A 24,356-nucleotide genomic window follows, 5' to 3' on the forward strand; every position below is an offset into this window, starting at 1 on the left:
AAAAATGGAGGAAGAAAAGAGAAATGCTAGTCCCATATTCCCTGCCCTCCCAATAATACTGCTTCAGCCATGTCCAGGTGCCAGAGGCTGAGAGCCTGCCCGCCTGCAGTGCCCACCCTTGCCAGCTCCCCAGGGCCTCTTCCCCTAGTTGTCCTGGCAACATTGGAATTGATCAGCTGACTCACGGGCACTGGGCTGGAGCCAGGTGGGGCATTGGGCCAACTGGAAAGCCAAGGAGAACCAAAGGCATCTCGGGGACCCTGTGGGCATCTCTAGGGGCCGGAGGGCCTTGACCCAGGGAGTGTCCTGAGCTTTGCAATTGTATAGAAGCATGCTCTCAGGAGATCTAGTCTGATGGGGGTGGAGGGAGTTTGTAGCATAAATTATTAGACTGTGAATTTATTGGCCTGAATCCTTCACATTACTGCCCCATCCGGGCCATTATTCTCCTCAGTATGGAATGCTGGCTCTGCATTTACTATCTGTAGGACCTTGGGCAAGTGATTCACTCAAACTTTCTCGGCCTTTGTTTCTTCATCTATAAAATGCAAACTTTTATACTAAATGAACTATAAGATGACTTCCTCCTCTAAATTCATGATCCTGCCTCCTTCCTATCAAGGCTTCAGATGAACAGGGTGTATCACAAACCCTCAAATCCACTACCTTTTGGGAGTAGTTATGGGGAGAGGGTGATGGAAAATTTTCGTTTGGCTATTGTAGAAAACAGATGTAAAGACTATTTTCCTCTTTCTCTGAGAACTGAGAACAGCCACCAACATATTAATGGGTTTGGAGATTTCTGGAGGACTGATGAAAAGAATTTCCTGCTAACATTTATGGTTCTAGATAATCTTTCCCCAACCTACCTTTCCAACTTTGTCCCCCATGAGCCTCCCACTATGAACTGTATTCTTTAGCCATCTTTATTCTCTTCATCATGTCTTGAATCTGACCCATCCTTTAAGACCTGAGTAAAAACTTCCCTTCCCAGAAAAGCCTTTCCAGCCAATTCCAAACCACAGGAATGAACTCCTAGCACTCATGTACCATTGACGTCGGCACTGTGCAGTGCTTTGTATTTTCAGTTATCTTTTCATGTGTGTTAATCTTGGCTCTCCAGTTAGACCGTGACCTTCTAGAGGGTAGGACAATCTTTGAATTGTTCATCAAGCTATAGCATATTCCCTTGTATATGATGGGTGCTCACAAATACTCCCTCAATAGATGAATGTTTGATAGATTGACATGGTGATGAAAGGGGACAACTGAATCTCAGGTGTTATTTCTGTAATTGTGTTAATAGTCTATTATTTCAGATCTAGGTTCCCAAAGAGTACCATTCTTCTACACAAAGGATTCTTAACCTGGTGTCCACAGATCCCCAAAGAATGCTTGGATAGAATTTAGGGGGTCTGTGAATTTAGATGGAAAGATTACATCTTTATTTTTGCTAACTTTTGGTTTCTTTTGTAATCCTACATTTTTATTTTATACATTTAAGGACATTCTGAGAAAGGGCTCACAGGCTTCACCAGATTTCCATAGGGAACCATGACACAAAATGGTTCAGCTCTTTCTCTAGATTTGAATCTTTTGCCTATCTTTACCCTCTATGTTCTCTCTGGGATGGAAAGAACCAAGGCACCCATCTTCGTTTGGGTGGAGGGAATCAGAGCCAGCATACAGATAACATAGTGGGAAGAATGCTGAAGAATCAAGATACTTGGGTTCTAGTTTTGGCTACATATATACATATATACACATGTATATAATATACTATATATACTATGTATATATACAGCTATACTAGCTGTATAAACCTGGACAAGTTATATCACATCTCTGAGCCAGTTTCCTACCTCTCTACACTGTGAATAATAATATCTGCCTTCTCTACCTTGGAGAGTGGGTGTGAAGATCAAATGTAAGTGAAGAAAATGTTTTGAAGATTGTAAATTCAATACAAATGTTGGGGGAGGGTGCTTCAGGAAAATAGGCACACTAGTTCACTGTTAGTGGAGCTATGAGACTGTGAATTTTGGAAAGCAGTTTGGAACTATGCCTCCAAAGTTACCAAACTTTGCATGCTCTTTGATCCTTATCTACCATATTGGACTCATATCCCAAAGAGATTGAAGAATAAGGAAAATAACCTATATGTTAAAAAATAATAGCCCTAAGCTAGAAACTAGTGGGGTGCCCTCCTACTGGGAATGGCTAAACAAACTGAGGTATATAACTGCAATGGAATATTACTGTACCATAAGAAGTGACTAAAAGAACTGTTGCAGAGGAAATTGAGAAGATCTTTATGAACTGATGCAGAGTGAAGTGAGCAGGAACTAGGAGAAAAATTTATGCAATGACAATATTACAGAGAAAAACAATTTTGAAAGATTTTAGAACCTTGATCAATGAATAGACCCATTACAATTCCAGAGAAAAGATGATGAAGCATGTTACCAACCTCCTGACAGAGAGGTAAGTGATAGACTCAAGGTTGAGAATGAGAAATGCTTTTCTGGGGGGCATGGCCAATGTTGTATTTGGAATTTGTTTTGCTGGATGATTATATATATTGTAATGAGGATTATATTTTTAGTTTAAAAAATATGCAATAAAGGGAGCAGTGGGAGGGACAGAGATAATAGGTGCTTATAAAAAAATTTTTAGTTCAATACTAACATAAAGGATTATGACCCCAGAAGAAAGAGGGATAACTTCCTTTGCATTTTCTTCCACTGAAGTCTTAGACTGGGCTCTGCTCTGGTCCATCATTGCCCTTCTCCACTAGTTGAGAAAAGAACCCAGGAGTCTTGTTTCCCTGAGCTTTAAGAATCTCTCGCCTGCTTCTAAGATGACCCCCATTATGTCCTCTCTAGGATGGATGACACCAGGGAGCCTACCCCTTTTACCCCCTCCCTCATTCTCTCATCACCAGGGGGCGGGGCAGCTCTCACTCTGCCCTTTGTATGCCGGGCAGGGCTGTGCCAGGGACGGGTGGGAAGCCCAGCTGCCCCAACTCCCAGCCTCCCTCCCACTACTCCCTGTCACACAAGTGGGTAAGAGCAAAGCGAGAAGGGCAGAAGTAGATGGGTTGGCAGTGATGACATGGGGCAACCCCATCTTGTTAAAGGCGAAAGCTTAGCCTGTGTGTCTGTGAGGGAGAAGCAGAGAGGAGCTGTATGGAGAAGTACAACACTGATTGGGAACAGGGGTGGCATGGAGAATCTGGACTAGGGAAGACTTAAGAAGAAGGGAAGCCACCTGTTGCTGAGTAAAGAGTCTTTGCTTAGGTCAGAGTATTCTCATCCTGGAGGGTTCCAGAAGAGGGAGGAAATAATTGTTTACTCAAGCAAACTAGTCCCTAGCTATGAGAACCCTTGACTTTAGTAAAACCACTAGCTGGCTCTTTGGGGGGAGGGGGGGGTCAGAAATATTCCAGATTCCACATGTGCTGAACAGCAAGGACTCTGTCCTCTCACCCCCTCATCACGCCCACTGAACAAAGACGTATTTTATTCAGCAGCACACCCATGAACATACATGTGCACCCCACCCCAGTTATCTCAGCCTCTGTTACATATATTTTTAAGGCAAACTAAGCACAAGGCAAAGCAACCATGCACACAAGCCATCATGGGCACTCTGTTGAGTTTAGAAACTGTGGAGGTATAGGGGAACATAGTTGGAGGCAGCTAGGTGGCTCAGTGGATAGAGTGGGGGGGGCCTGAAATCAGGAAGACTGGAGTTCAGATCTGGCCTCAGACATTTACTAGCTTTGCAACCCTGGGCAAGTCACTTAACCTCTGTTTACCTTACTCCACAGGAGAAGGAAATGACAAACCGATCCGGTATCTTTGCCAAGAAAAACCTCATTGACAATAGTGGGATGCTATGCTCCATAAGGTCACCAAAGAGTTGGATGAAACTGAATAACAATAACAAATACTTGTTGATTGATTGATTCCCACACTTACTAGTTGTATGAACCTGGGCAAGTCACCTAATTTCTCTGAGTCTCATTACCTCTTTTATAAAGTGGGGCTATGAATATTTGTACTGCCTACCTCAGCCTACCTCATTGAATTGTGTTTGCAAAGAAAAGTATTTGTAAACCAAAGGGGCTATAGAAATGTTAGTCATTCTTATGACCCATTTGGAGGCCAGGTAAGCATATGTACAGAAACACAGCCGCTTGTGTATGTATGTACACACAGAGACATGTTCAAACATATGCACAGATGCACACGCACATGCATGCACAAAGCCCACATGCACAGATGAAAGTACATGTGTGTACACATGTATGCACAGAGGGAAGACAAGCATGTACACATGTAGGCACAGGCATAAACTCTTGAGAAGATGCAAGACCCAGATGTATGTACCGAGGGACAAAGGCGCGCGCGCGCACACACCTACACCCACACCCACACACACACACATACACACGCCGTCCTGAGACACCTGCTTTCCCACATACTGCAGCAAGATCCCTTCCCAACCCCCTCCTCTTCCCCCTCCCTGTCTTTTTTTAACTCTGAGAGCCCTCCCTCCATGCGCTGTCCCCGCCGCAGTCCCTTCGAACCCCACCCCTGGCCCCGCTGGTCCCCGAGTGCAGCGCACTCCGCGCTTGTTTCTCCCTGGCTAGGGGAAAGAGGACTGCAGCGTGGCAGCACAGAGCCGCTGTCAGAAGGGAGAGGCTGGAAATCTGGAGAGCGCAGCTTGGGGCAGGGGGAGGGGGAGGGGAAGGGGGAAAGGGGGGAGGGGAGGAGGAGCTGCAGCGGCTGCTGGGCTGCCGGGGGCTGAGGGAGGGAGAGAGAAGGAGGATCCAGCTGCTTGGGAGTTCTCAGCTGCGGCCACCGGGCAGGGATCCGAGCTGCAGGGGGAGGTGCCAGCCTGGGATGCTGGCATCCTTTGGGGGCCTTTGGAGCCTCTGGGGTAGCATTGCCCGTGGGTGAGGAGCGAAGGGTGAGAGGGGGCAATCTCTAGCTGCAGCCATGTTGGGACTGTGGGCATTGCCGCAGGGATCTGGGCATCGGCTTCTGGGGCTGTCCTTACTGGGCTTCTGCCTAGTCTTACTGGGGGATGCCAAGAGGCCCCCCAAGACTCCCCCGTGCCCACCCAGCTGTTCCTGTACCCGGGACACTGCCTTCTGCGTTGACTCCAAGGCTGTGCCCAAGAACCTTCCCACTGAAGTCATCTCCCTGTGAGTGCTCCAGTCACGGGGGAGGGGAATGGAGGGAAAGACCAGAGATAATGGGGGAACAACAGGCGCAGGCTTGGGGTTCTAGGAAGTGCATATTTCTGGGGGCAGGCAAAAGGTGTGGGATGAAGGGGGGGGCATAGGTGAGGCTGGGGGGGAGGGGATCAGCAGTTTCCCAAGGAGGTACCTGGCATCAGAGGGGGATAAGCGTGATGCCTTGTCATCCCCATGCCTCAGAAACAGGAGGTAGATATGAAGGAGGCAGCTCTCAGAGGGTAGGGGCTGTGACATTTGAAAAATCTTTATATCTCCAGGATGCAGCACAGTGCCTTCCAGTGCTTGCTGAAAGTTGGGTGAATGAATGTAAGGGGACCAGCAAGCATGACTGGGGGAAAAAAACAAACAAGAGTATGTATCCAATATGTATATTGTCACCAAACATGAGCAAATGTGCAAGGCCCTCTGAGTCAGGAGTACACATCCGCACAAGCATGTGTATTCCTTTGGTGTATATATGTGTATATATATATATGTGTGTGTGTGTGTGTGTGTGTGTGTGTATGTCCATCCTGCATGCCTACCCCTGGGATCAACCCCACAGGCATGCATCTAGGGAGGGAAATTGCAGCCACATTTTGCCCTGCTCTATTCCTTGACATTGATGCTGGTCAATGCAACCTGACGTACCAGTCATTCTCCATCTATCATCTGAACTTCCAGCAACACAGCTGGAATCCTGGCCACCATTAACCCTTTGGCTACTAGGATGTCTAGAGTATCCGCCCCTTGAGAACAGAAAACACATCTGAGCCTCAGACAACAGTTTCTCCAATTGCCTTGGTCTCTTCATCTGTAAAATAAGGACAGTAATAACCTGTTGTGAGGATTAAATGAGATCATATAATAGTGTTTTTTCAACCTTAAAGTGGTATGATAATAATAATAACTAGAATTTATATATCACTTTAAAGCTTTGCAAAGCACTTCACAAACATTTCACAACCTTAAGAGATAAGTGCTATTATTAGCCTCATTTTATAGTGGAGGAAACTGAGGCAGACCGAGGTTAAATGACTTGTCCAGGGTCATATAGCTAGTAAGCGTTTAGGCGCAACTACATGGCACAGTAGATAGAGGTTCTGGGCCTAGTTGTTCAGTTACTACAGTTCAGAACTACTCAAGAATCAAGAAAACTCCCCTTCCTTGTTCAAATCTGGCCTCAAATACTAGCTGTTGTAGCCCTAGGTAGGACATGTAACTGTTTGCCTCAGTTTCCTCATCTGTAATTCATTTTACAGATGGAGAAGGAAATGCAAACCATTCCAGAGTGTCTTTGCCAAGAAAACCCTAAATGGGGTCATGAAGAATAGGACTCGACTAGATAAGAACGACAAAGTGTCTGAGGTCACACTTGAGCTCAGGTTTTTTTGGCTGCAGATCCATCAATCTATCCACTGCACCACCTCTGCCCCTTAATATATATAAATGTCAGCTATTATTATTGGTATCTCTGGGGCTTAGCACAGAACTTGTGGGACCCTGTACATAGTAGACTTGAAAATGTTTGTTCATGATGATGCAACAGCTTCTTCCTGATGGGTGTGGGTGGTAAGAAGAGCTCAGGATTTATGGAGGCCGGGAGAAGAGGCTGAACACGTAAGAAAGGATGGGGGGAGGGGAGCATAGGTGAGTCTACAGGGAGGGGCTGAAGAGCTTTCCAAGGAATGTCAACAAGGGAGTGGGGGTGAGGGATTGCATCTAAGTGGCCCTAGGAGAGGGTGTAGTTGTCAAGAAAGAGAAGATAAGGTTTGAGGTCTGGGAGAAAAGGATAATTTTGGGAGGTGTGAATGAATACAGTGAAATCAGTGGGGAGGGGCATAGATTGACCCAAAATGGTGTCAGGGAAAAAAGGAGGGTTTGGCTGAGGAAAGCAGTGAAACTGATCATTGGAGTAAAGGACTGAGCTAAATCTTCTCTTCACCCCTGAAGTATAATTCCTGCTTCACACTCTCTCCCTGACCCAACTGTCTCCCCACAGGACATTGGTGAATGCAGCCTTCTCGGAGATCCACGATGGAGCTTTCTCTCATTTGCCACTCCTTCAATTCCTGTACGGATCAGTCCTATCTATGCTCAGGAAACCTTAGGGGATTCGGGGGATTTCGAGGAGAGGCTGTAGTTTTGGTTCTCTGGTGGGTGCTGTCACAAAAACACAAGGAGGAAGCAGGAACTGAGATGGAGAGCTAGACAGAGAGGGGATCTCTAGGGTCAGAACCCAGGTTCTTTGGGGGGGGGGGTTAGGAGAGTGACTGTGAGAATAGCATTTTAAACTAGAAGCCAATAGCGGAGTGGACTGAAGACCCAGACAAGGACACAGCCTCCAATAAAGGCAACAATTTGGCCTGAGTCTGGAGAATGGAGGAAAGATGGAGTGGGGTGGAATTTGACGGTCCTGGGGGTCAGGACCCAGAGCAGGAGTTCTTAACCTTTTTTTATACTGTGGACCCCTTTAGCGATCTTTTGAAGCTGATGGATCCTATTTCAGAACTGTGCAGTTAAATGCACAAAATAAAATATATAGGATTACAAAGTGAAACAATTATATTGAAGTATAATTATCAAGATATATTAAAAAAAAAGAAAAAGAAAAGGTCACAGACCCTAGAGAGGCTCAACGTTTCCAAAGGGTTGCTCAAGTCATCAGTGGGTTTGTCCAAAGTGCATGGTGGGGGGAAATGTGTGTGTGAATAACTCTCATTTCCCACAGGAGAGACAGGTATTCAATTCAGATGAACAAAAGGAAGGAAATAAGCATTTGTTAAGGGCTTATACTAGATCAGGAACTTTACAAATATTATCTCATTTGATCCGTACAACAACCTTGGAAAGTAGTTACTATTGTTACCCTATTTACAATTGAAGAAACTTAAGTAAACAGTAGTTAAGTGACTTGATCAAGGTCATACAGTTAGTAAGTATCTGAGCACGGATTTGAATTCCGTCTTCCTGATCCAGTCCAAGCACTACCTAGCTGCTTCAGAAGCAAGAAGTGACAGCTTAGAAGGGAAAAGGGAGAAAATAAAACAAACCATACATATTGGCTAGAGGAATGACTTTTATCCAAAGTGGGGTGGGAGGGATTGGGGGAGAATACTTTTTTTTTATCTCAAGAAAGAGAACTTAGAAGGGACTTATTTAGTTCAGCAGTTATTTACCTGAGCAGCTAGGTAGAGTAGTAGCTAGAGCGACAGGCCTGGAGTTAGGATGATCTGAGTTCACGCTTACTCGTCGTGTGACCTTGAACAAGTCACTTAGCTCCTATTTGTCTCAGTTCCTCATCTGTAAAATAGGACACACTGAAAAAGGAAATGGCAAACCATTCAAATATCTTTACCAAGAAAATCCCATAAACAATGTCAATGGGGTCACATAGAGTCAGACACGATTGAAAAACCACAGACCCCCGTCCCCAGGGGTCCAGGGATAGATTTCAGGGGGTCTGTAGACTTGGTTGGGGAAAAAATAATTACATCTTTATTTTCACTAACCTCTGGCTTCAATTTAGTATTCTCTTCAATTATTTAAAAAATCCTGAAAAGGGGTCCATGACACAGAAAAGGATAAGAACCCCCACTTTAGTTCTAAAGAACCTTTGCAAAGTTAACTGAGTATCAGGAGAAGGTGCTTTATGGTCCCCTCATACCAAAGCATTGTTCAGTTGTGTGCTAGCTTGTAGCAGATGGGAAGAGAAAAGGAAAGTTACTGGGGAAAGGAAAGTAGGGGAAGCCCAGGACCCAGAGACATTCATCTTTGACAGGAGAAAGTTCAACCCTCTCTCCATTATTTTTACCCTTGGGTGGTGGGAGGGAGGAGAAAATGTAAGCACCAATTGGGGCTGTACATTTTGTCTCTATTGTACTTTACCATTCTTAATATCCAGGGGCCTGCAGGCCACCTATTAACAAATCCACTGGGGCTCTGCACTGGTACTCTGAGTGGAATGGGGAATAGTGGTGGAAGGGAAGGACCTTAGAGGAGGGGCAGAGTACTTGGGGTGGGGCAATAGGGTAATAGGCACACCCCCGGGAATCCTGATTTCTCCGTTGCCTCCTTTTCTAGGTTACTCAATTCCAACAAGTTCACTCTGATCGGAGACAATGCCTTCATGGGACTATCCCGCCTGCAGTACCTGTGCGTGGGAGAAGACGGGAGAAGATGGGAGAAAGGGTGGAACAAAAAGAAGGAGGAGGAGGAAACTGGGATCTGGGTGGGGTTGAGTGGAAGTTGGATGGGAAAGGTTGGGAATGGAAGGTCAGAGGGTGAAAGTCAATGAAACCCAGGTCTGGAAAAAACCTCAAGAGATCATTTCATCCATTTCACTATCATGTGCATATGACTACGGTGAAACCAGTGTTTCCTAAATGGGGTATCACCTCAAGATTTCCCATTAGGTGTGCTTTAAAATCCATAGCCCTCATCCCCACCCCCATCCCCAACTGAATTTAGCTGCCTGCTCTTTGCTAGGTCACAATAGCCACTCAGTGGAAGGGGAAGAGAGGTGAGGGATTGCCTCCCTTGCTGAGAACCCTGGGGAGGTGAAGGGAGGGTAAAGAGAGGTAGAGGAAGCCTGCTTCATGGGTCTGAAGCACTGACTGCCAAGGAAATGTTCTTTGTTACCAGCTTAAAATATACATTGTGCCTTGATTCTTCCTGTGCTGTAAGGAAAAAAAAAGTCTTGAGAAGAACTGCCTTAAAACATTGCTCCTTTTTTAAAGCTTCCCTGGGTCAGAGGGTCCCATGCACTCTCACTGGTAGCCTTTTTTGGAGACTCTGGATTGCAGTTTGACTAGGGTTAAAATCATGGGCTAGAAGCAGGGATGGAATTGAATTCAGTACACCAGGCTGAGCCAAGCTCTTATTTTCTGTAGCTTCATTGAGAACAATGACATCTGGGCGCTGTCTAGGTTCACCTTCCGGGGACTCAAGTCTTTGACACACCTGTAAGTATAACCCCCCACAAGTCTGTGCACAGAGGCTCACCACTGCTTGGGGGTCCCTACAAACAGGTCCCTCTCTGGAGCTAGAAAAAGGTGGAATGGTTGAGTTTGACCAAATGATCCCAATAGCTCAGGGACTTTCTCATAACTTTGACTGTGACTCAGGTTTTTTTTTTTTTTCCCTTGCAGCTCATTGGCCAATAATAATCTTCAGACATTGCCTAGAGATGTCTTCCGACCCTTGGACATCTTGAGTGACTTGTAAGACCCTTTTCCCATTTCTTTTTATGATCCTGCCTTGGATCTTTTGGCTGGGAGGAGAGATTCCCTTTTGGGAAGAGATTCTTAACTTGAGGTCTGTGAATGAGACAGAGAGAGAGAGAGAGAGAGAGAGAGAGAGATGTATATATACAGGTACATTCATATAGGCATGTCTATATACTATATACATATGTGATATGTATGTATTATCTATGTATACATACACATAAATATATGTATATGTGCAGATACATGCATAGGTAAATAAAAACATCTACATAAATAACATCTATATACATACACACATACATATATAGGTAACTAGTTTAACATAATTAGTTTCCTTTATAATCCTATATATTTTATTGTATACATTTACAAACATTTTCAGAGAAGAGTCAACAAGCTTCACCAGACTCCAAAGAGTTCTATGGCACAAAAAAGGTTAAGAACTGCTTTAAGGGAAGTGTTGGGGGGGGAATAATAAAACCTAAAGAAATAGACAAGTGTGGGTGCTGGCTTCTGGGGGACAGAATTAGAAGAGGAGAATTTGAAATAGTGGCTCATAAAGTTCTTGAAGAATTCCCCAAGTCATTAATGGGTTTGTCTAAAATGTATGACGGGGGAAGAATGTGTGTGAATAATCTTCATTTCCTACTGTGGGGGCAAGAAAAGGGAAGGGAATAAACATTTATTAAGCTAGATGGTGCAGTGGATAGAACTCTGGGCCTGGAGTCAGGAAGACCTGAGTTCAAATCCAGCCTCAGACACTTACTAGCTGTGTGACTCTGGGCAAGTCACTTAACTTTGTTTGCCTCTGTTTCCTCATCTGTAAAACAAGTTGGAGAAGGAAATGGCAAATCACTCCAGTTGTTGTTTGTTCTTTGTTCTTAAAGAGGACCATGACATCAGGGAGGTGACGCCATGACTTGTAAATGAATTAGATTTAAGTGAGGGAGGACTGTGCAAAGTCACCAGCCTCACTCTGTCCTCTGGAGCCATCTGGGTCCAGTGGTGAGATACAGATCAGGATGACTGGAGATGGCCCTGGATGCAGTGGGAGACCTAGGCCTTTTTAAGCTAAGGTCTTTCCCAGGTTTGACTGAGGCAACACCCATTCAGTGATTTTTGTATCCAGTGATCCAATATCTTTGCCGAGAAAACCCCAAAGGAGTCAAAAAGAGTCAGACAGGACTGAACAACTACAAGCACCTACTATATGCCAGGCACTGTGCTGAGATCTAAGTACAAAGAATGAAACAACCCCTTCTCAGAGGAAGCTTGCTCCCCGATTCTAACAAGGGAGATGAGTCCATATAAAGATATATACAGAAGGTATATATAGCTAATTAACACAAATGTATACAGAGTATCAAAATACAAGGGAATTTTGGAGGGAGAGCAGGAACTCACTTAGGAAAGATACCATGTAGAAATTGGTGCCTGAGCTGCCTATTAAAGGAAGAGAAGGATTCTCCAAGGCACAGGTCAGAAGCGAGTGCATCTCAGGCACAGGGGATGGCTAGTGCAAAAGCAAGGAGATGGGTGATTGAATATCTTGGGGAGGATCAGACAGAAGACAGTAGGCCAGGGGTGGGGAACCTAGGTCCTCAAGTGTGGCCCTTTGACTGAATCCAAGTTTGGGGCCCACAGAGGCACTTATGGCTTCGAGGCTGCAGGTTCCCCATCCCTGCAGTAGGCTATCATGAAAGGGTCAGGAGGACATAGGTCTGGATCTTGCCTCTGATAGTTCTTGGCTTGTGAGAACTTGAGCAAATCTAATCTTTCTGAGCCTTAGCTTCCTCATGTATAAAATGTTGATAAATGCCTGTTGCTCCCACCTCACTGGATTGTGTTAGGGCAAGAATAATATAACATATGTAAAGCACTTGGCAAACCCAAAATGTCAGCTATTGTCATCGGGGCTTTTGTGCCTCGGTAGCCCTGAGGACGGCATTGCATAACAGCCCAGTGCGTGGTACACCTGCTGTTTGTAAAACAACACTGAGTCATCAAGAAACAGATACATCTTCCCTGTGGCTCTTCTGTGGACAAGAGGAAGGCAATGATGGCATGTGATGTAGGCAGAAGGCGGCTAGATTGAGAGGTTTGGACTCCAGCCCCGAGCCTGCCACCAGCTCAGTGTAAAGCACTCTGAAAATGCCAGTTACATAGGATTCCTTTTATGAACTTGAATTAATTCCTTCAGCTCTCTAAATTTCATGGGATCATAGGCCTAAAGCTAGAAGGGACCTCAGGGGACATAGTCCAACCTCTTCCTTTTACAGATGGTGAAACAGAGGCACAGGTAAGGTTCAGTGACTTTTGAAAGGTCATACAAGTAGTTAGTACCAGAAATGGAATTTGAACCCAGAAGCTGTACCCTTTTCACTGTACCATATATCAGTTTCCTCATCTTTAAAATGGGGAAGTTGAACGGGCATCCGTGGGCTCAAATGACACATTTTAAGTTTATCTGCTTGTCTATTTGTACTATTGTTATTTTAGTCTTTGTTTCTCTTCACAAAGACCTGTTCCTTCTACTCTATATTCCTCTGAATAAACCCTGGGCCTGACAAAACAGCCCAAGGCAGCCCCTAGGCTGGGGGACTTCTGTGCTGGACTGTCCCAATATCTGTCATAGCTCTATAGCTCTTTCATTCGTGATTCGAGTCTCCATTAAGAAAATCCCAAATGAACCCTATTAAAAGCTCAGCCACATTCATGATTACTTACCCAAGAAAATAATCCATGAAATTGAGGAGGGAGGGTTTTTTTGCTTTGTTTTGTTTTGTTTTTTGACATTGGATGCTAGGAACAAAATAAAGGTAGGGGAATTAGGAGGAACCTTTGCTTAGCAGGAGTGGTCCACAAACTATAATTTAGGAGGAAGTCTAGATTTGAGCCAGGCTCCTGAATGTCGTTCTTCCCCTCCAAAATTCCTCACTCCTGTTGTCCAGAGACCTTCGGGGCAACTCACTGAACTGTGACTGCAAAGTGAAGTGGTTGGTGGAGTGGCTGGCGAACACCAATACTACTGTGGCTCCCATTTACTGCTCGAGCCCTCCCAGATTCCAGGAGCACAAGGTGCAGGACCTCCCACTCAGAGAGTTCGACTGTATCACAACTGGTAGGAGACAGCCTATGGATTACCACAGCCCCTTTCCTGCTACCTTATGTATGGGCGACTTCCCAGGGCATCCATTGGGCACTACTCTATCAACACCATAAAGCCCCCCACATTTGGGTCACCACCAGATACTCCTCTCCTCCGTGTATCTTCCCCCTTCCCTCTTATCCTGCTTTACCCTATTCTACCCTTCCTCTTACCCTGACTGATCCCACTCTGCTCCTCCTCTCATTAACCCGTCCTAGTCCATCCCTCCCCTTCCATCTCAACCTGCTCTGTCCCTGGGCCAATGGGCTCTTCTCTCAGCTTTACCCCACATCTCCTCTGCAGTGCTCTGCTTCTCCTCCTCGCAGATTTTGTGCTGTACCAGACTCTGCCCTTCCCCGCAGTGTCTGCTGAACCCTTTCTTTATGCCAGCGATCTCTACTTAGCCCTGGCCCAGCCCAGTGCCAGTGCCTGTAACATCCTGAAGTGGGATTACGTGGAGCGGCAGCTTCGAGACTTTGACCGAATTCCAGGTATGGAGGCAGCCAGCCTCCCTCCAGCCTCCTAGCAGCATGCTAATCAGCATTGTGGCCCTCTGTGCTTGACTCTCCATGGGACAGGCCTGAGGTTCAGTGAGGAGGGCTTCAGGCTGTGGGCAGAATTGATGTTTAGGCAACAAATGGCAGGCCTCCAGACAAACACCGTGAGTTTTCTTTGTGCTGAGGAAGAAGGGCCAGTGGAGCAGGGACAGGGTCTGTTAAGGGGGTGATAGATCCTATCCTTGGCAAAAGGACAGCTAGGATGGAGACAGATTTTGTCTCGTGTGCATAAGGTTTATCTTTGCATAATCATATAAGTTCATACCTGCATGTGTATGTGTTTTTTAAATTAATTAACTTATTTATTAATTTTTTTGTTTTCAACATTCACTTCCATAAGCTTTTTAGTTTTAAATTTTCTCCCTCTCTCTCCCCTCCCCCCTCCCCAAAACAGTGTGCAATCTGATATAGGCTCTACATATACATTCATATTAAACATATTTTCACATTAGTCATGTTGTAAAGAAGAATTAGGACCAATGGGAGGAACCATGAGAAAGAAGAAACAAAACAAAACAACAACAAAAAAGAGAGCAAATAGCATGCTTCCATCTGCATTCAGAATCCAAAGTTCTTTCTCTGGATGTGGATAGCATTTTCCATTGTGAATCTTTTGGAGTTGTCTTAAATCCTTGTGTTGCTGAGAAGAGCTAAGTCTATCAAAGTCAGTCATTGCACAGTGTGGCTGTTACTGTGCACAATGTTCTCCTGGTTCTGCTCACTTCACTCAGCATCAGTTCATACAAGTCTTTCCAGGTTTTTCTGAAGTCCACCTGCTCATCATTTCTTATAGCACAATAGTATCCCATTACATTCATATACCATAACTTGTTCAACTATTCCCCAATTGATGGGCATCCCCTCAATTTCCAATTCTTGGCCGTGTGTGTGTGTTTTTAAAGATATGTCCACACATAGACCTATTTGTATGTGAAAAAAATGAAAGACGAAACCTTGGTTAAGCGCTTAACATGTACCAGGCATTGTCCAAAGTGCTGGACAATAACAAGTACAAAAAGGTAATTCCTGCCCTCTAGGAGTTTACATTCTAACAGGGCTATTCCTAGACATGCAATGAATCATAGTTGCTTTGTCTCCCAGTGTGTACGGCATTCACACCAAGGGTCTTGTTTTTTTGGGGTGAGTCTTCTTTCCTCCCCAGACCAGTTAACTTCCTCCTAAATATCTACCAATCAACCAACATTTATGGAGTGCTTACTCCATGCCCTGCCCAATGATAAGCATTTCAGGGCATCCAGAGACTGTCTTTTTTCAGTTTTCAGTCTGGGGAGAGAAGATCAACATCCATGAATCAATGAGAAAATAATGATGGTCAGGGCAGTAACTGCTTTAGGAGTTTAGGGAAGGAAGAGAAATGATTGTGGGCTGGGATAGCTGGGGAGGAGGGGCAGAAGCCCTATTTACAAGAAAGCAGCTGGGATGGAGAGGCAAGGAGAGAGGGATGGCCTCCATAGTGCTGCCTTGCTTTTTCTTCCCTTGAACAGCTCCTTCAGCTGTGCACTGCAAGCCACTGGTGGTAGATGGCCAGTTGTACATGGTGGCAGCCCAGCTCTTTGGTGGATCCTATATTTACCATTGGGATCCCAACACCACTCGTTTCAACAAGCTTCAGGATATTGACCCCGAGCGAGTTCGGAAGCCCAATGACCTAGAGGCCTTCCGCATTGAAGGTGACTGGTTCTTTGCCATAGCCGACAGCTCAAAGGCAGGAGCCACCAGCCTCTACCGATGGCACCAGAATGGCTTTTATTCCCACCAAGCCCTGCACGCCTGGCACCGTGACACCGACCTTGAGTTTGTGGATGGCGAGGGCAAGCCTCGGTTAATTGTTTCCAGCAGCTCCCAGGCTCCCGTCATCTACCAGTGGAGTAGAGCCCAGAAGCAGTTTGTGGCGCAAGGTGAGGTGTCCCAGGTACCTGATGCCCAAGCGGTCAAACATTTCCGTGCTGGCCGAGATAGCTATCTCTGCCTCAGTCGGTATATTGGTGACTCTAAGATCCTACGCTGGGAAGGCACCCGATTCTCTGAGGTACAAGCACTGCCGTCTCGAGGCTCCCTGGCACTGCAGCCTTTCCTTGTGGGTGAACGGCGTTACCTGGCCCTAGGCAGTGACTTCTCCTTCACCCAGATCTATCAGTGGGATGACGGTCGGCAAAAGTTTGTGCGTTTCCAGGAGCTAGCAGTACAGGCCCCTCGGGCCTTCTGCTACATGCCAGCTGGTGATGCCCAGCTGCTGTTGGCACCCAGTTTCAAGGGGCAGACCCTGGTGTACCGCCATGTTGTGGTAGATCTTAGTGCCTAGGGAGATGCTGTATGTGCTGAGATTTTTCTTTGGAAGATGCCAAGGGGTCCTTTGTAGTCAGTATGTAACCATGTGAAGACACATGTAACCAGTGTTCATACATGCATATAAATGTACACACCCCAGAAACATGCATGTGCACATAAGAAACACATGGTAACAGGTAATCACACAGGTCTGACTTGTAAGAACTGACCTAAATATATGTATACACAAACACACCTAACACATCAATATGCATTCCCAAGCATATACAAAATACACACAAGAGGCCCCGTTTTTGTCCTCACTTTTTTCTTGTATTAACAAGTCCATATTAAGCCCTCATCCCTCTCAGGCATCTGTGCCATATGTGGCTATCTGTGCTTTTCTCTCTCCCAGGCTTTCCTGTTGATGCCTCAGAGTATTTATTTAACACAGTTAGCATTTCTGCTCTCAGGTGGCTAAACCCTTCCTTAGCTCTGTGTCTGAATCCATGTTAGCCTTCCCCTTTCAAACGCACCACAACCTAAGGCATACACCCAGTCACACCCAAAGAGACACACCAGCTTTTGCTTCTGTTCACATGAGTGTACGTAGGGACACACACACACACACACACACAGAGGCACACACACACCCCCCCCCAAACACATGCATATAGACACACCTATGTATAGTGTCTACTTTATCTAACAGGGCTTCTACTCAATTCCCTCCCTTTGTTTGCCATGAGGAAGGGTCTTCAGAGCTGCAGTGCCCTGGGGAACCATAGCTTGTCCTTCCTGTGCTCACCCACACAGCTGTGCCTGTTTCCACTGTTAGCAAGCATAAAGAGGGTGGTAGCAGTCCTTCTGTTTGAGCCTGAGCCACCCCCATTCCCACCCCCACCAAAAGCAATAATAAACCCCAGGCTTCCCCTGGTGCTGCTGATCCACTCCCCAGCTCTTTCTGAGATGCAGGATTCCCTCCTGCTTGGGGGCAGAGGATGGCTAATAGCCTGGTAGCAGGGCACTGATTCCCTCTTGGCTCAATACCAATCTGTCCTCACCCTTGAGCCTGCCCATCTGTTTATCCTGAGCTGCCCTGGGCTGGGTCTTTCTTGGGTAGGAGGGGGAAAGGTTGGCACATGGGGCACTCGTATCCATTTGCCTACAGCTCCCTAGTACCCAGAGGGTCCAAGCTAATCTGGGGATTTCCTGGGGCTCCGTGTGGCTCCTCCGTTACTAACTACGAATTGACACACAGCCTTTCAGAATGTCTCCCAGACACACCAGTGCCCTTTGGGGAGGGCCAGGTGTGAGCTAGCAGCCTTGTGATACTAGCCTGAAGGTGACGGTACCTAGGCGATAAGCTTCTGCTGCCACCTTCTGGGCACTTTGTATATGAGGAACCAAGGGGTGGGCTGTGGTGGAAGGAGCCAGGGGCTGCCCTCCACTGAGACCCTCAGAGCCTACAACATCGATCCACGTGGCTCAGGTGTAAAGCTCGGCTTCACCTCTTTCTTCCAATAAAACTCCTCACCTTTTCCTGTGTCTCCTGTTTAATTTCCATAAGCTCAAAGGCATTTCATCCAAGGCAGTGCCGGGACCGGTGTGCACTGCTTGTCACATCAATAAGCATTCACTTGCAAGGGGTCTGGGCGGCCTTTCCTTTCCCCTTCTCCTGTCCCATCTCAGTCTTTCAGACCCAGGGTCAGACCACCTCTTGATTTTCCAAATGGGAGTCCCAGAAAGCAGTAAGTTCTGGGGTTAGAAGTTCATGTATACCCCAGTCACGGTGGTCAGGGGATGGGTGTGGGAGTGTGTGGGGGGGGTGGGGGTGTGTGAACATGACTGGTTCACAAGACCTGGGACTGAGTCACAAGTCAGGGTTATTTCTGTCCTGGAGACAGCACATAAAGGGTGCCAGCTAGCAGGGTGAAAGGCGGGGAAGGTGTTTGGCTGTCAGGAAATCCCGGTGGGTCCGGGACATCCTAGAACTGGGAACAAAGTTTGGAGCCCTGAGGAAGACCTAATTAGAGGGAAGACTCCACCTGGAAGGAACCATGGAGCTCAGTCTTGTCAACTCTATTATTTCACAAAGGCGAGAACAGGGAAGAAGTCCAAGACAAAGACAAAATTGGCATCAAGTGGTATTTGTGTCTACTTGGGTGTTGGTCCATCATTTCAAACTCAACATGGCCAGAATCAAACTCACCATTTTCCCATGAGAACCCAGAACGCCAGAGTTTTGTTAGGCACTTCTGTGGCCCTTTCTCAAAGAATCATCGATTTAGAGCTGGAAGGGTCCTTTGAGGCCGTGGAGGCCACCCTCCCCTCATTTACAAGTGGAGAAACTGATGCCCAGAGAGGATGTGACTTGCCCAGGGTCACACAGCCAATAAGTGTCTGAGGAAGGATTCAAAACCAGATCTTCCTGACTCCAAGCACTTTGTTCTGTATTCTACCTTGTACTGTCTGTCCTTCATATTCAGTCACCAGGCAGCATATATATTTTCCTGATAAAATGTCTATCAGATTTTGCCTTTTTCTACTTCTATAACCCCTATGCTAGCTGAGGTCTTCTTCTGCCTCATCTTAACTGTGACACTTACTAGCTTTATGATTTCTGGGTCTTAGTTTCTTCATATGTAAAAAAAGGAAAAATAGGGGCAGCTAGGTGGTGCAGGGGTTAGAGCACCAGCCCTGAAGTCAGGAGGACCTGAGTTCAAATCCGACCTCAGACCAAATACTTGACATTTACTAGCTCTGTGACCCTGGGCAAGTCACTTAACCCCAACTGCCTAAACAAACAAACAAAAATAGGAAAAATACACCATTACCTATCTCTAAAGATTGTGGTAAGAAAAGCATTTTGCTGCCAAGGGCAGCTAGGTGGTGCAGTAGATACAGCGCTGGGTCTGGAGTTGAGAGAACCTGAGTTCAAATCTAGCCTCAGTTGTTTACTAGCAGTGTAACCTGGGGCAAGTCACTTAACTCTCACTTTCTTCAATTGTAAGGTGGATAATAATACTACTTACCTCAAAGGGTAGTTGTGAGAATCAAATGAGATGTTTGTAAAGTGCTTAGCCCAGTGCCTGGCACACAGTGGGAGCCATATAAATGCTCATTCCTCTTCTTTTATTCAAGATATTTGATGCAAAAAAAAAAAAAGCCCTACAGGAACTTACATTATAGTGGAGAAGGCAGCATAGACTCTAAATAAATAGGTATATACGGATACCCCCGCCTCCCCCTGAGGCATCTAGGATGTCCGCTGGATAGAGGATTGTCCCTGAAATCACGAAGACCTGAGTTCAAATCTAGATTCAGATACATATTAGCTGTGTGACCTTAGATAAATCGCTTAACCACTCAGCTTCTGTTTGCCTCAGTTTCCTCAACTGTAAAATGGAGATGATAGCAATAGAACCTACCTCCCAGGACTGTTGTGAGGATCAAATGAAATAATATTTGTAAAACATTTGGCACAATGCCTGATGAATAGTAGGTACTTAATAAATGCTTGTTCTTTCCTTCCTCTGCACACCTTAAACTGCTCTACAAATGTGGGTTATTGTTGTTATAGCCCAGTATGCCTGGATTATTGGATGCTCTTTCTTCCGTCGGTTTGTCCCTGTGCCAATTCCCCCTCCTTGCAGTAACATGGTTGCAGTAACTTCCCTAAAGTCTTATTTCCCCCATGGCACTTTGCCTCAAGAATCTGTGGTGGTTTCATCAAGTCTAAATGCTGACTGGCTTTTAAGACCCTTCATTACATGGTTTCACCTTGCCTATCCAAGCTCTGGGCTAGCAGTCACGTCAGAGGAGACACCCTCAGTGCAAACTGGCTCACTGTGATACCACTCTGCTTCTGTTCTGTCCCCTTCGATAAAGAGTCTAACACATTGTAAGATTAAAAAAAAGATGATCAAGGGGATGGAACTAGGGCAGGGGGTGGAGAACCTGCGGCCTGGAGGTCACATGTAGTCCTCTAGGTCTTATTCAGTCAAAGGTCCACACTTGAGGACCTAGAGGGCTACATGTGACCCTGAAGCCACAGGTTCCCCACCCCTGGACTAGGGTGCTGGGCAGGGAGTAGGTAAGGAATCATGGTAGGGGTCAGTCAATAGTGGCTGGCAAGGTGATTTCCAAAACAGGATCATGGAATCTTGGAGTCGGAAGGGGCCTCATAGGGCATCTAATCCAATCCATAACTGAACAAAAATTCCCTCTACAACACTCCAACACATGGGATCCGACATTTACTTGATATTTTTAGTGAGAAGGAATCCATTACTTCCTGAGACAACCCATTCCTCTTTTGAATAACACTCCTCGTTACGTGTTGGTGAAGCTGGTGAAGCACTGGGCTTGGAATAAGGAAGACTCATCTTCATGAGTTCAAATATGGCCTCAGACACTTACTTTGCTGTGTGATCTTGGGCAAGTCACCTAAGTCTGCTTGCCTTAGTTCCTCATTTGTAAAATGAACTAGAGAAGGAAATGGCAAACCACTCCAGTATCTTGGCCAAGAAAAACTCAAATGGGGACACGATGAGTCGGACGTGACTTAACAACAACAAAAATTGTTATGAAGTTCCTTTTTCCTTACATCCTGTCTGAATCTCCATCTTATTGTCCCCTGGGACCAAGCAGAATAAATCTATTCACTCTTCCAATCAACAACTTGTCAACTTGAAGACAGAGGTGATGTCCTCCTCAAGTCCAAACTAAAACATCTCAAGACTAAAGATCTCTGGTTCCCTCAGCTGGTCTTCATAAGGCTTGATTTTAAGTCTCTTCCCTATCCTAGTCATCCTCCTCTGGACACTCTCTTGCTTTCCAACCTCTTTCCTAAAATGTAGCCCTGAGAACTGAACACCATACTCCAGATGGATCTAATCAGGGCAGAAGCAGTGGGACTGTCACCTTCTGAATGCTACTATACCTCTCTCAATGTAGCCTGAAATGATTAGGTTTTTTTTGTTTGGGATGAATAAATAAAGCATTTATTAAGCACTTACTATGTGCAAAGCATTCTGCTAAGCAACTAGTTTTTTTATAAATAAATAAAACATTTATTAAGCACTTACTATGTGCAAAGCATTCTGTTAGGCAACTAGTTTTTTTATAAATAAGTAAAACATTTATTAAGCACTTACTATGTGCAAAGCATTCTGCTAAGCAACTAGTTTTTTTATAAATAAATAAAACATTTATTAAGTACTTACTATGTGCAAAGCATTCTGTTAGGCAACTAGTTTTTTTATAAATAAATAAAACATTTATTAAGCACTTACTATGTGCAGAGCATTCTGCTAAGCAATGGGCATGCAAATAGAAAAGACTGTCCCTGCTCTCAAAGAGCTCACATTCTAAAGGGGGAGGCAAGATCTGTGGAAGTTTTCAAGTCAGATGAAAAGGTCTGATGGTCATTAGGATGCAGCAGCAAAGCAGATAGCAATGCCTCTTCTCTAACGTCATTTCCACTGATGAAATGCTCAGTCCCTAGTGTTGAACCATTTGATAGTGCCAAGGACTTTGGGGGCAAGAAAATTCTTTTCTGAATATTCAGTAGCTACGGCTGTAGCAGCTGCAGGAGCAGGTGCCAGGCTTAATCGCCAAAGGGGTTTCTTCCTAAGATGATGGCTGATGACACTCAGCTAGAATCCATGGAAAGTTTCAAGTCAAATGGAAAGGTCCAATGATCTATTCTCAAGGGTTTTGAGTACAAGGTCCAGGGCTGTCACCACCAGGGTCTGAAGAGAGATGGTAGTTAAAGGAGTTGTAGTGGTTTTACTTGCCTGGCACATGCTGCCTCCCGTCTCTTCCTTAGGGTGCCGTGGTGCTTCAACTAAGCTGGTTTGCCTGCCCCATTAGTGGCCATTGGTTGGTGGGAATGGCTGGTTTCTTCTCAATAGGAGTTCCTTCCTCAGGTGATGGCTGTGAGGGCTAGTCAGGAAGCAGAACAGTCTGAGGGAAGCTCCCACTCTCAAGGCTCCTGTTCGGTCATAGCTGCTGACTCAGTGTTATTTTATTATTCCTTCCCCATATGAACTTGATTTCTTAGAACATAATTATGAGGCTTTACACTTATCTCTATTAAATTTCATCTTTTCAAATTAGGCTCAATATTCTAACCTGATAAGTTAATTTTGGATCCTGATTGTCATCTAACATGCCAGTTATCTCTCCTTGGTGTTATCTACAAACTTGATAAATGTAATCTATGCATTTGGGGCAACTAGATGGCTTACTGGATAGAGCACTGGTCTTGGAATCATCTTCCTGAGTTCAAATCTGGTTTCAGACACTTACTAGTTATGTGACCCTGGGCGAGTCACTTAACCCTGTTTGCCTCAGTTCTTCATCCGTAAAATCAGGAACAGAAGGAAATAGCAAGCCACTCCAGTATCTTTGCCAAGAAAACCCCAAATGGAGTCATGAAGAAACTGGATATGACTGAAATGACTCAATGACAACAATAAAAATCTATGCCTTTATTTAAGTCATTAATTTTTTTTATTTTTACATTAGTCATGTAAAGAAGAATTAGAACCAATGGGAGGAACCATGAGAAAGAAGAAAAAAAACAAAACAGAAGAGAAAAGAAGAGCAAATAGTATGCTTGGATCTGCATTCAGACTCCATAGTTCTTTATCTGGATGTAGATAGCATTTTCCATCGTGAGTCTTTTGGAATTGTCTTAGATCCTTGCATTGCTGAGAAGAACTAAGTCTTTCAAAATCAGTCATTGAACAAGGTGGCTGTTACTGTGTACAGGGTTCTCCTGGTTCTGCTCACTTCACTCAGCATAAGTTCATGTAAGTCTTTCCAAGTTTTTGTGAAGTCCATCATTTCTTATAGCACAATAGTATTCCATTACGTTCATACACCACAACCTGTTCAGCCATTCCCCAATTAATGGGCATCCCCTCAATTTTCAATTCCTGGCCACCACAAAAGAGCTGCTATAAATATTTTTGTATATGTGGGTCCTTTTCCCATTTTTATGATTGCTGGGTCAAAGGGTATGCACATTTTTATAGCCCTTTGGGCATAGTTCCAAATTGCTCTCCAAAATGGTTGGATCAGTTCACAACTCCACCAATGAAAGGCATAATTTTTTTTCAAATGTTAAATAGCACACAGTAAAGCATAGACTCTCCTAGGCTTCCTGGCAAGAAAGGTTCAAGCAAAGGTTCAAGGTTCAAGGTTAAGATGACATTGAACCAACTTTTTTTTTTTGGATGCAATTGGGTTAAATGACTTTCCCAGGGTCGCACGGCTAGTAAATGTCAGAGGCCGGATTTCAACTCAAGTCCTCCTGATTCCAGCGCTGGTGCTCTATCTGCTACACCACTTATCTGTCAGTTGAACCAACTTTATTGACCATTCTTTCATCTGGCCACTTAACCAGATCTGAATCCACAACCACACCTCTTCATCTTATGAACAGAAATAGCATGAGAGACTTTATCAAATGTTTTTCTAAAATTTTGCCAAACTGTATCTATCTCATCCTACTGATCTGCCCTTCTAGTAATTCTATCAAAAAAGGAAACAAAGTTTTTCTGGATTGACCTTGATGGAGCCAGGCTGGCTCGCCATCATTTTCTTTTCTAAATGTTCCCTAGATATCCCTTTTGTAATCTATTCTAGAATTTTTCCAGAAATAGAAGAAGTCAACTCACCAGCCAATAGCTTGCAGCCTGAATTTTCTACTCTTTTTTCGAAAATTGGGACATTTGCCTCTCCTGGTCTTGCAGCGTCTCCCTCATTGTTCTGTCTTTAAGAAGGTCATTGATGCTGGGTCAGCAATCACATCTGTTGGCTCAGTCAGTACTTTGGAATGTAGTTCGTCTGGGCCAGATGACTTGAACTCA

General features: G+C 45.0%; 1 protein-coding gene across 1 annotated transcript; it reads left to right on the top strand.

Moving 5' to 3' along the window:
- Positions 1-4,853: 4,853 nt before the first annotated feature.
- LGI3 (leucine rich repeat LGI family member 3) lies at positions 4,854-18,015 on the top strand. Its single transcript, XM_027865364.1, has 8 exons — positions 4,854-5,215; positions 7,251-7,322; positions 9,332-9,403; positions 10,141-10,212; positions 10,399-10,470; positions 13,431-13,600; positions 13,954-14,118; positions 15,690-18,015. The coding sequence occupies exons 1-8, from the start codon at positions 5,007-5,009 to the stop codon at positions 16,505-16,507; spliced, it is 1,650 nt and encodes a 549-aa protein (XP_027721165.1). The 5' UTR covers positions 4,854-5,006; the 3' UTR covers positions 16,508-18,015.
- Positions 18,016-24,356: the final 6,341 nt, after the last annotated feature.

This window comes from Vombatus ursinus, unplaced genomic scaffold, assembly GCF_900497805.2.
Source record: "Vombatus ursinus unplaced genomic scaffold, bare-nosed wombat genome assembly UNPS02014778.1, whole genome shotgun sequence".
In the NCBI taxonomy this organism is placed as follows: Eukaryota; Metazoa; Chordata; class Mammalia; order Diprotodontia; family Vombatidae; genus Vombatus; species Vombatus ursinus.

Coding starts and splice junctions, on each gene's coding strand:
- LGI3 (XM_027865364.1), top strand. CDS start 5,007: ATGTTGGGACTGTGGGCATTGCCGCAGGGATCTGGGCATCGGCTTCTG. Junction 5,216..7,250: donor CCCACTGAAGTCATCTCCCT/GTGAGTGCTCCA, acceptor GTCTCCCCACAG/GACATTGGTGAATGCAGCCT. Junction 13,601..13,953: donor GTTCGACTGTATCACAACTG/GTAGGAGACAGC, acceptor TCCTCCTCGCAG/ATTTTGTGCTGTACCAGACT.